This window comes from Pseudophryne corroboree, chromosome 3 (genome assembly GCF_028390025.1).
Source record: "Pseudophryne corroboree isolate aPseCor3 chromosome 3, aPseCor3.hap2, whole genome shotgun sequence".
Classification (NCBI taxonomy): Eukaryota; Metazoa; Chordata; class Amphibia; order Anura; family Myobatrachidae; genus Pseudophryne; species Pseudophryne corroboree.
In genome coordinates this window covers 38,791,924-38,804,404 of record NC_086446.1, presented here as the reverse complement: position 1 = coordinate 38,804,404, position 12,481 = coordinate 38,791,924, and the positions used below count along the sequence as shown (strand labels likewise).

At 43.8% G+C, this 12,481-nt stretch overlaps 1 protein-coding gene across 1 annotated transcript in view; it reads right to left on the bottom strand.

Moving 5' to 3' along the window:
* Positions 1 to 2,474: 2,474 nt before the first annotated feature.
* Positions 2,475 to 12,481, bottom strand: part of LOC135057124 (uncharacterized) — a 249,703-nt gene continuing 239,696 nt past the window's right edge. The window contains exons 8-9 of the mRNA XM_063963019.1: positions 8,160 to 8,697; positions 2,475 to 6,895 (exon numbers count right to left, since the gene is read on the bottom strand). Of these exons, the coding sequence (XP_063819089.1) occupies positions 5,319 to 6,895; positions 8,160 to 8,697 (2,115 nt within the window). The 3' untranslated portion in view covers positions 2,475 to 5,318. The remainder of the gene's footprint in view (positions 6,896 to 8,159; positions 8,698 to 12,481) is intronic.

The window sequence follows — 12,481 nt, the reverse complement described above, 5'->3', positions numbered from 1 at the left end:
TAAAAAAAAAAACCTCTGGGGTGGATGCTTCTGAAATGCAAAAGCATAACCCTGGGAAATGATATCCCTGACCCAAGCATCTCTTGTGGTTTTCATCCACTGTGGAGAAAAAGACGGAAGTTGGCCACCTACCCTGGAATTCCCAGGGGGAGGCCCGCCCCGTCAAATTGCAGGCTTGGCAGCCTGTTTGGGGGTTGGGCGGCTAGTAGACCAGACCAGGGCTACTTAGACTGAGGTTTTGACGTCTTAGCAGGGGCTTGGTATCTTGATGAAGCCTGACCTCTGACTTTTCCCTGCAGACGAAAGGGACGAAAAGTAGTTCTAGACTTTGTGGGAGCTCCAGAAGGTAGAAAAGCCCACTTGGAAGCAGCTAACATCTCCACAATCTTATTCAACTCACTTCCAAAGAGAGTAACCCCTGCAAAAGGAAGTGCCTCTAAGGCCTTCTTTGAATTTGCATCTGCTCTCAAAGAACAGAGCCATAAAGACCTCCTGGCTGCAATAGTAGCGGCCGACACCTTAGATGTTGATACTCCCGTATCCATGGCTGCTTCACCTAGGTAGGCACTTGTCCTCTGAATGTTTGTCACATATGTGAGAAGATCCTTTCTACTCGTCGTAACAGACAGACCATGCTCTAACTTTTCTGTCCAGGTACCAATGTCCTTGGCTACCCAAGCTGATGCTAATGCCGGGCGAGCAATAGTCCCTGCATGTGCAAAAGTGGTCTTTAGGAAATTCTGATTCTTCCTCTGAGACCGGATAAGAGCTCTCCCGCCACTAAGTGTCCACACGTGGCAGACCTTTCCCTGTCCAGATGTTGAACCATAGCGAAGCCTGTGCTAGGCTCTGTACAGATTGTGGAAAAGACTGCATCCATGGCGGCTCTAGCATAGGCGCAGTTACCACCTGAGGGGTTGCAGGGTTTAACAGCTGAGGTGCAGACAAATGACAAGAGTGACTACATCAGTGAGGCCACTAGACAATTGAAGTTCTGCACCATACTTCCCAAAGATCCTTCAGTGGAACGTCTGAGTTAACTAAAAAGTTTACTCGATGGTGCACTACAAAAGGGGATGGTGTCCAAGAACGAATATAATTTTTTGTTTAATTCACTTCCTATTATCCTCACATACTATCACTTACCTAAAATACACAAATCTCTTTCTTCACCTCTTGGGCGTCCTATAATTTCTGAAGTGGGATCTCTAACCACACATTTATCTGCATTATTTTGGCGGAATTCAAATGTTTTATTGCCCCCGATCTGCCATCTAAAGTGACGGGAGATCGCGGGGCAATATTCTACTGAACCCCGTTATCACGCTGATTGCGCCCATAAGAGACGGGATTAGCCGCGTCAAGCAGCTAAACCCGACTAAAATCATGGGCGTGATTGTGAAAATTCCCATTTGGGCAACCAAACGTGTCACTTTTCGTGCATTTCAGCTCACCACCGTAGGGGGTGGCGAGCTAAAATGCTGATATAACGCCCATCGGCAGCAACATCTGAATACTGCCGGTGGGCACGATGGGGGCGGGAGGGGAGGACGGAAATTTTGCCTCCAGCCCATTGACTAATTTTTACATCTTCACATTATTTTATTAAAATCGTATACTAGACTCGACTCCCTTTATCAATCATATTAAAGACATCAAATGGAAAGCTGATTATGTACATTTGACTTGTGATGTTGAGTCTCTATATATGAATATACCACACATAGGAGGCATTAATGCACTTAAGAATTATTCGATTCCTGATAATTTTACTTTAGCACAGTGTAACTTTATTCTTCATTCCGTTCACTTTATACTCACACGTAACTATTCACTTTTAATTCCAAATTGCATTTACAGAAGCACGGTAGCGCCATGGGCACTAGATTCACCCAAAGTTTTGCAAATCTATATATAGGATTCTTTGAACAGACTTACGTCTGGGAGGGACCCTTTGGGGCGAATCTGGAGATCTATGGTCGGTACATTGATGACATGTTCTTTATTTGGGAAGGTGATGGGTTTTCCACACAATCGTTTATTCATTATTTAAATGACAACACTTTTGGTTTGACATTTATGAACACTAAGCACCCCACAAGAATTACATTCTTGGACATTGCCCTCCAAGTAGAAGGGAACAGTTTGGTTATCTACACACACAAAAAAGATGTTGATTGCAGTAAGTTTCTTAACTTTAATAGCTGTCATTACAAACCATGGCTATTGAACACTCCAAAGAGCCAATACCTAAGAATCAGGCGTAATTGTTCAAAAGATACACAATTTCTACAACATGCTGATGACCTGACAGAGGCATTTGTTGCACAGGGATATCCAAGAGGCCTTTTGAAAAAAGAAGCTCTAAATACAAATCATATAATTTATTCTGTATCCAAAATGCAAAAACGAATCAAGTCCAATAAAATGTAGGTCCTATTTTGATATCAAAGTTTAATACACAATCAAATGAATTAAGAAAAATAATTCTTTATTAAAACATGATAATGTGCTTGTGAATTGCATAGAAGAACAACCAAGAATTATTTAAAAAAAACAAGTAATCTTAAGAATGTACTGGCTCCAAGTCACTTTAAAGGATCAACTTCTTTAAAAAATCCTACTACGATGGATAGCTGAATAGTTTCTCGTACTATCATTAAAGGATGTTATAACTGTGGTAAAACCAAATGTATTACGTGTAGTCACAATTTGAACAGAAGAGCTGGATTTGACTCTAGTTCACTTGGACATAGTTTTAAGATCAAATACTTCATCAACTATCAGAGTTCGTTAGTTGTTTATTTAATCACTTGTGTTTGTGGGGCACAGTATATAGGAAGAACAACCCGCACGCAATCTGATCAGCATTTTTCCAAATTTGTTCCATTTTCAGGCAACCCTGACCTCTTACCCTCTCTTACAATAGCCCACTATCAGACATGGAAAGATAAAGTTATTCCAACATTTCGGGAAATCTTGGGGCACTATTTATTCCGATCAACAAATGTGTACAAAGTAAAACAGTAAAATATATTATACTGCTTATGCCCTTAGAGATTAAACACGTCACTCAATCTACGGTTTGTGTATACGGATTTACTACCCGACAATTTGGAAAGATTATAGGAAGCGATTTGGAAATCATGGACTCATGGTTTTCCTGACTTCCACCATCTTGAACGCCTCTTGCAGTCACTGCGACCGCAATGAAATATCTTGGGTCGGTGAGATTGCAAGAAACTCATATTACATTTTTATACAGGGCATATTTTTCTCAAGCCCAGAGAGAACATGTCGTGGAGGAGGCATCAGGTTCATGGCCAAAGTACAAGACCGCATCGGCCACCTGTGCACATAATGTCTGGTACTGTCCTGAAATTACACGTTTTTGGTACAAAATCCACTCATTCATTGGACAACTGACAGGAGTATCTGTATTATATAACTGGAAAGACTTTGTTAGTGGATCTTTCTGAATGGACATTTCCCTCATATTGTCCTTCCCCGCTTCCATTTTTAATGATTTTGGTGACTATTGCCAGAAAGGCTGTATTACAAAAATGGATCTCCAAGCAAACCCCTACATTGAGTAATGTTACCCAGGAATTACTGTTTTATACTCTGACAGAAGATCAGCCCTAGATATTGAGAAGGATGGAGCTAAACTTCATGACCGTTGGAGCCTATGAACCTTGGGGGTCATTCAGACGCGATCGCATGCTGCCTCTTTTTTGCAGCCGTGCGATCGGGTTTCAACAGTGCATGCATGCGGGCCGCAATGAGCAGGCGCGTCGCTGGTCATCGCCGGGGGTCACCGCATAGCGATGGATTCTACGTAAAATGCGATCGCAGCGGCAATCGCAAGGAGATTGACAGGGGAAGAAGGCATTCGTGGGTGGCAACTCACCGTTTTCAGGGAGTGTCCAGGAAAACGCAGGCGTGCCCGGCTGTTTCCAGGGAGGAATCCCGATGTCAGCATCGTCCAGGTTCATCGCAACGGCTGAGTAAGTCCTGAGTTTGTGCAGCTCTGCACAAGCATTCATAACACTGCACAGCGATTCCCCCCTCCCCTGTCGGCGGCGACTACCTGATCGCTGCATTGCAAAATATAACCTGCTCGCGATCAGGTCTGAATTACCCCCTTATTCAGTAAGAATTGTAAAATATGCAAATCCCAATCCGTCCGATTATCGAACGACTGCGCATGCGTTAGCAAAAATAGCGACATATATTATGTACAGATCATGAGCGCAATGCAGCCGCTGTTTCCCTGACAGGAAGTTGGCGTTTCTGGGCGGAAACCTGCTGTTTTCTGGCTGTGTCTGACACAATGCAAGCGTGCCCAGGCGTTTTTAAGGAGGCCTCTGACATCAGCGATGACCATTTCCAGCGTCTGTGTCACAAGAATTGTGGACGACCTTGCCTGGCGCAGATAGGAAAAATTCACGATGTTCCGATAACTGTGTATGGTTTTGCGATCAGCCCGCATATTGCGATGCATTCGCAATTTCTGCAATTGGCATTTTCAAAATCTCTCTCTAATGGGCAAAACCATGTGCACTGCAGGTGGGGCAGATGTAACGTGCAGAGAGAGTTAGATTTGGGTGGGTAATATTGTTTCTGTCCAGGGTAAATACTGGCTGCTTTATTTTTACACTGCAGTTTCGCTTTCCGTATGAACACACCCTACTCAAATCTAACTCTCTATGCACGTTACATCTGCCCCACCTGCAGTGCACATGGATTTTCCCATTAGGAAGATTTTCCTTTTGCTATCAACCTTGAATTAGGCCCATAGACGCTTATATAACACTATGGTCTGACATTGTTATGGAGAGAGGTGCCGATATTTACTGGCAGGGATGAACTGGGGCTCCTATTTGAATTGGGCATTTGTAAACATGCGAGTGCACATCACGGGGGGGGGGGGGGGGGGTGCAAGGATACGACGCACAAGGATGTGCTGTGAGTCGGGAGTGTGTGGACTTGCTGCAAGCCCCCGTTTCCATGGAGATGCACACCTTGGGCAGTGGGGGTGGCTAAACCAGAGAGCCAGAGGCTGTGTTGGGCACAGCCTTCCCATCTCCCTGTGGAACCAGATGATCCCACCAGCCAATCGGCCCTTCTGGAATATGCTAGAGGTGACAGATGGGCAGTCTGGGCTTGTCTACTATAATAAAGAAATACTGTAAGTTTCACCTGAGTGATCTTTTCCACTCTTATATTAATGACACACATTCCAGTTATCTGCTGATGGGTAACCTAAAGTGTCACTGTGTGACTGGAGTGTAGCAACAACCCTGTTGTGTATCACATCATAGTGATGCTTTACTCCTGTGTGATTTCTGATGTTTAACTAGAGATGATTTCCCTGAAAAACATTTCTCACACTCAGAGCATGGAAATGGCCTCTCACCTGTGTGATGTCTCTGATGTCTAGCAAGTTCTGATTTAAACAGAAAACCTTTCTCACACTCAGAGCATGGAAATGGTTTCTCACCTGTGTGACTTCTCTGATGTCTCACAAGCTGTGATTTATACACAAACCATTTCTCACACTTAGAGCATGGAAATGGTTTCTCACCTGTGTGACTTCTCTGATGTCTCACAAGCTGTGATTTATACACAAACCATTTCTCACACTTAGAGCATGGAAATGGTTTCTCACCTGTGTGACTTTTCTGATGAGTAACAAGCTGTGATTTGAGTGCAAAACTTTTCTCACACTCACAGCATGGAAATGGTTTTTCACCTGTGTGAATTTTCTGATGTGTAACAAGTTGTGATTTGCGTGCAAAACTTTTCCCACACTCAGAGCATGTAAATGGTTTCTCACCTGTGTGACTTCTCTGATGTATAACAAGATCTGATTTGCCTGCACAACTTTTCCCACACTCACAGCATGGAAATAGTTTCTCCCCTGTGTGACTTCTCTGATGTGTAACAAGCTGTGATTTGCGTGCAAAACGTTTCCCACACTCAGAGCATGTAAATGGTTTCGCATCAGTGTGACTTCTCTGATGTATAACAAGTTGTGATTTGCCTGCAAAACTTTTTACGCACTCAGAGCATGGAAATGGTTTCTCACCTGTGTGACTTTTCTGATGTCTAACAAGTTGTGATTTGAATGTAAAACATTTCTCACACTTGGAGCATGGAAATGGTTTCTCACCTGTGTGACTTCTCTGATGTCTAACAAGCTGGTATTTCAGTGCAAAACGTTTCCCACATTCAGAGCATGGAAATGGTTTCTCACCTGTGTGACCTTTCTGATGTGTAACAAGACGTGAATTGAGTGCAAAACTTTTCCCACACTCAGAGCATGGAAATGGTTTATCACCTGTGTGACTTCTCTGATGTATAACAAGCTGGCAATTGAGTGCAAAACTTTTTCCACATTCAGAGCATGGAAATGGTTTCTCACCTGTATGACTTCTCTGATGTCTAACAAGCTGGTATTTGAGTGCAAAACTTTTCTCACACTCAGAACATGGAAATGGGCTCTCACCTGTGTGACTTCTCTGATGTATAACAAGCTGGTATTTGAGTGCAAAACTTTTCCCACATTCAGAGCATGGAAATGGTCTCTCACCTGTATGACTTCTCTGATGTACAACAAGTTGTGATTTGAATGTAAAACATTTCCCACAATCAAAACAGGGAAATATTTTATCACGTGTATGAGCTGCACGATGTGTGACTAAATCTGAGGTATTAGATGAACAGTCATCGCGATTAGAGGGTTCAGATGAAGTATCAGCACTGTGAGGTACTGGATGTATAGTTAGAGTAATGTCTCCTGAAGAATCCTGTGTGATGTTATCTTCTATTTTACTATCTGCAGACAAGATGAAATCTCCCTCCAAGGAATTCCTGGTTGTGCCTCCATCTGCTGGAAATAATATAACTATTATAATGCACAGTTCTATATACAGTGCACACATATTACTCTGCTCTACAGAGAATAACTAGAAAATCACATTATTCCCTGCCCCGGTGGAGCTAACAATCTATATTCCACATGACACACTAGGGTTCATATATGTCAGAAGCCAATTAAACTACCAGTATGATTTTTGCAGAGTTGTAGGAAACGCATACAAACTCCACACAGATAGAACCTTGGTTGGGAACTGAACTCATGACTAATGTTGCGAGACAGCGCTGCTCACCACTACACCACCGTGTCACTATTATGTACCAAATAAGTATTATACATTTCAGCTTATAACCTATGACCACATTATTACAATTTTAATTGTACCAACAACAAACAAGACTCTCGGAGAACAGATAAAATATTGTTTTCTGCTGCCACAACCACAGATGTCATAGCCCCAACCACAGGGATATGCAGATGGCACATCACCAATGGTTATCTCCCTGCCCATAATGCAGCCTGTTCTGGGTAACATTCCTGAGCCATCATCACAGAACAGGAATCCTCATCAGCCAGTGACATTACTGAGCCACAATATCCATCCAGACTGCCCCCACACATACATACGGGACACCAACATCTGCTTCCACACTACACAAAGTGCTCCAGGTGGGTATATATGTCGTAACAGCAGCCTCTATATGGTCCTCTGGTCATCCCCAGGTAGAACAGTCCCACCAGATACATGCTACTAAATTAAGATAATAAGTCAATCAATATAGTGACAACCTAATTAGTGATGTAAGAGACACACCAGAGAGTGTGTGTGTGTGTGAGAGAGATAGAGAGAGACTGGTTGGATCTCTGGGCTGGTAACACACAGTGATATGATGTGAGGGGGAGAGCAGGAGTATAATAAGGGCTGATGGCCCCTGGTGTATGAGATACACCAGAGTATGTGGGGAGAACGGTCAGATCTCTGGGCTGGTAACGCACAGTGACATGATGTGAGGGGGAGAGGAGTATGATACGGGCTGATGGCTCCTGATGTATAAGATACACCAGAGAGTGTGGGGAGGAGACTGGTCAGATCTCTGGGCTGGTAACACACAGTGACATGATGTGAGGAGTATAATAGGGGCTGACGTTTCCTGACTCCCACACTGGGCAGATACATTTCCCTCAGTTTGACTTGACATAGGAGGGTGTAGGGGAAGAGACTTCTGTAGTGACTCAGGAAGGAGAGTATGTGACTCTTTTCTGTAATAAGGATTACCTGTGCTGATATCTGTAGGGATTTCCTCCTCCTTACACTTCTGATCTCCCCTCACATACGTCTCTTCTTCTCCCTCTGTATCGTCTGTCTTCATATCAGTCACATACATCTCTTCTTCTCCCTTTATATATTCTGCCTTCATAACAGTCACATACGTCTCTTCTTCTCCCTCTATAGCTTCTACCTTCATATCAGTCACATACGTCTCTTCTTCTCCCTCTATATCTTCTGCCTTCATATCAGTCACATACGTCTCTTCTTCTCCCTCTATATCTTCTGCCTTCATATCAGTCACATACGTCTCTTCTTCTCCCTCTATATCTTCTGCCTTATCAGTCACATACGTCTCTTCTCCCTCTATATCTTCTGCCTTCATATCAGTCACATACGTCTCTTCTTCTCCCTCTATATCTTCTGCTTTCATATCAGTCACATACGTCTCTTCTTCTCCCTCTATATCTTCTGCCTTCATATCAATCATGTACGTCTCTTCTTCTCCCTCTATATCTTCGGCCTTCATATCAGAAAGGTGCTCACCCTGCATAACAACAAAATAACACTTTAGTAATGTCTGATTACTTTAAGACTGAACAGAATATCACTGTATAAGACACACAGCTTCTCTACAGATCATATAGTGATAGTGTGGCCGGAGACCCCGTCAGCCACAGGTACAATGGCGTCAGCGACACTAAAGGGGTTATTCCTCTGTGCCCGGTACCATTGTACAGAGACAATGAGCGCTAGGCACCCCATTCAAATGTACTAACTGCGCCGGGCGTGGAGTGTTTAAAAATGTGTCTGTTATATCACTGCGCTGTGCGCAGTTGGAGAGTTATACACTGCACGTTTTATAATGTATTTGTATCCAAGATGCTCTTAGTGACTATAGGATAAGTCATGGGGGCGTGGCTTGACTGGCAACCTGAGTGGAGGTGCGGTGCAGGAGTGCCTGCAGGACTTGATTATTTAAGTGTCTGTACCCTGCTATTTCCGCCTACCAGTGCACCTACATTGTACACCCCAGTCACCCGATCCGCCTACACGGTGGGATAGATCACGGAGCCAGGGGGTGAGCCTCCTTATCCCTGCGGGTTGTGGCCTTCCCACCTCTCAATGCCGGGGCCTCGATTTTGTACCTTCTTCCACATCCAGTGGCACTCGGAGGTGTTGAAAGCGGCGGCGCTCCTCTCACCTGGCGGCGCTTTCCGGAGTGTGAGACAGCGGATGTGCGCTTTCCCTAAGACCGTGAGGCGCCGCATGGTGTGCTGGAGATGGACACACGGGGATAGTGCCTGGCTGGTGCTGCGGAGGATGGCGGCCATCTTCCGCTGAGGGGGCGTTGAGGCGCCCCAGCGCGAGGGAGTTGCAGGCTGACTGAAGGAAGCACCTCATGTGGTCAGAGAGTCTCTTACCACCCTGAACTCCAGCTACACTCCACCACTCTAAGTATCATAGGGGGCGATTGCTATTCTGATTGTCCTCTCCCTCCCCCATTCCCCCTGATACTAGTGTGCTGTATTGGAAGTTGTGCTTCTATATAGATCTGCACCCCATACTCTGCTGTCTAATTACCAATGCTCCATTTAGAAGAGAAATAAGTTATAAGTCCTCATTAAGAGGTTTACCCCCACTGTTCCCCTTGACCACATATACCTGAGGTGGTCAGTGAAGTAGTAATTACTGCAAAGGTGAGATTGATAAAGCACTAACCGAATATTTTACAATTAACGATACCACAGGGGTCCGAAAGTAAGTATACAGGAAGCTCGGTTCCTTTATGAAGAAACAAAATTCAGCCCAAATTAACAAACTATTACAAAAAATTAACTCACTGGAAACTTTACATTGTCCCAGGTGCAGTTTGTTGAGTTGACGGAAGCTCGGACACAATTTAACAAAATTCTCAATGAAAATATTCAGCTCTCCATACGTAAATGTAACAATAAATATTACCAGTGGGGTAACAAGCCGGAACACCTTTTGGCCCAGGCGCTTCGGGCCCAGCGAACATCTCTGTTCATTACTAATATGAAAAATGATAGAGGTTCTCTCTGTTTTAAGACTCCCGAAATAGCAGACTGTTTTAAAACCTATTACTCAAGTTTATACAACCTAGTTAAACCCTCACCGGGCTCAGACCCTTTTTCTGATATTATCTGATCCAAATCTAATTTGTAAAAAGTTGTTTACCCTACATTGACACTTTCTAAGATAGCGTCATTGGACTTTGCAGGAGGTGGAGCTAGCTATAACCTCTACGCCCTCGGGTAAAAGTCCGGGCCCGGGTGGCTTTTCCTCCACTTATTACAAGATGTTTAAAGACACGCTAGGTCCTAAACTTCTTCAAGCTTTTAATTCCATTTCGGCAGATACCCATTTTTCCAAACAATCTCTTGAGGCCCAAATAACAGTAATCCCCAAACAAGGGAAAGATCCCTCAGTAGGCTCCAGTTACCGGCCCATATCTCTGCTGAATGTAGATGTAAAATTACTTGCAAACTTGATTGCGAACAGGCTTAATGAGTTTCTCCCTTCCCTTGTCCACAGTGATCAGGTGGGGTTTGTCCCAGGACACGAAGCTAAGGACAATACGATCAAAATTCTAAATTTGATACATTTGGCCTCCCGTGGGCGATTCCCCACCGTTCTACTCTCATCGGATGCCGAAAAGGCATTTGATAGGGTTAGTTGGAGTTTTATGAAGTCGGTGCTGGAGTATATCGGTCTGGGTCCGCAGGCACTGTGCAGGATCATGGCTCTCTACACATCACCAATGGCACGAGTTCGTATTAATGGTTCCCTTTCTGACTCTTTCTCCATAAGTAATGGGACGATACAAGGATGCCCCTTGTCCCCTATAATTTTTGTTCTCTGTATAGAGGCGTTAGCTAGAGCGATTAGGGCCAACAGCCATATCTCTGGCTTGCAAGTAGCTGATAAAGAATATAAATTAGCAATGTTCGCGGATGACTTATTGGCGATAGTTAAGCATCCCACCCACTCTCTTTCACATCTTATGAACGAACTAGATATTTATAGTGCCCTCTCCAACTTTGAGGTGAATACATCTAAATCAAGCGCCCTTAATATTTCAGAATCTCCCTCGACAGTGACTACACTGAAATGTTCTTTCCCATTTATTTGGAAGTCTTCACATACCACCTATTTAGGGGTTCAGGTACCCTGAGACTTATCACGTTTAATGTTCTTGAATTTCCAACCACTTCTCCAAACAGTAAGGAATGATTATAGTAGATGGCATCTTTCTTGGTTGGGTTGGGTAAACGTTGTTAAAATGAACACTTTACCTAAACTGCTGTATATTCTTCAAACACTGCCAATACAAATTCCAGACTCGTGGATAGGGTCCATACAGTCCCTCATTCACCAATTTATATGGTCCCGTAGGAGACCTAGGATAAGTAAATCCACCATGACACGGCCAACTAGACGTGGCGGATTTCAACTCCCTGATATAAAGAATTACTATAATGCAATTCTTCTCACTAGGATTTTGGACTGGACCAGGAGTCGGGAAACTAAGCAGTGGGTGGGATTGGAAGGCTTCTATACACAATAATACCCTGAAATCTTTCCATGGCTTCCTTCCATACCTACACTTCTTACCATACCTCACCCACTCTTTCTTTCTGGAAGATTATTCGCCCCCGTACGTATATTTCCTCAGAATTTGGCCCTTTGACCTCTTTTCTGGGTAACGCGTATTTTTTGCCAGGTATCTCTCTCTCTCTCTCTCACTTTCGACATTGGGCAGTGGAGGGACTTTTTATGGTAGGTCAACTGGTACAATTATCAGGGGTTAAACAATTTGTAGATATTCGGGCTAAATGGGCTATTCCACAAACTGACTTCTGGAAGTACCTAAAAGGTCAGACACTTCCTGAACTGAGGTAACAGACTCCTGCAGGCGTCTAGAGAGTTAACACAATTCAAGAGGCTACATGTAGCTCCTAGCGACCCCAAACATACTGTTTCCACCTTATACAAATTACTACATATGCTTGAACTTCACACACTTCCCTCCTTTACTTTAACATAGGAACGAGACTTGAATATATCGCTTTCAGATAAAGAATGGGAGTATATTTCTCAAGACTCATCGAAGTTCCATCTGCATCCAAGTTAGAGAAACACAATATAAACTTTTAACGAGATGGTACAGGCATCCTACCCTCTTACCTGCCATCTACCCCACAATTACAGCAAATTGCTGGAGATGTCATAGTGCTTTGGGCTCCTTGCTACATATCTGGTGGAACTGCTCCCTAATAAAAACTTATTGGGATGGTGTCATAGCT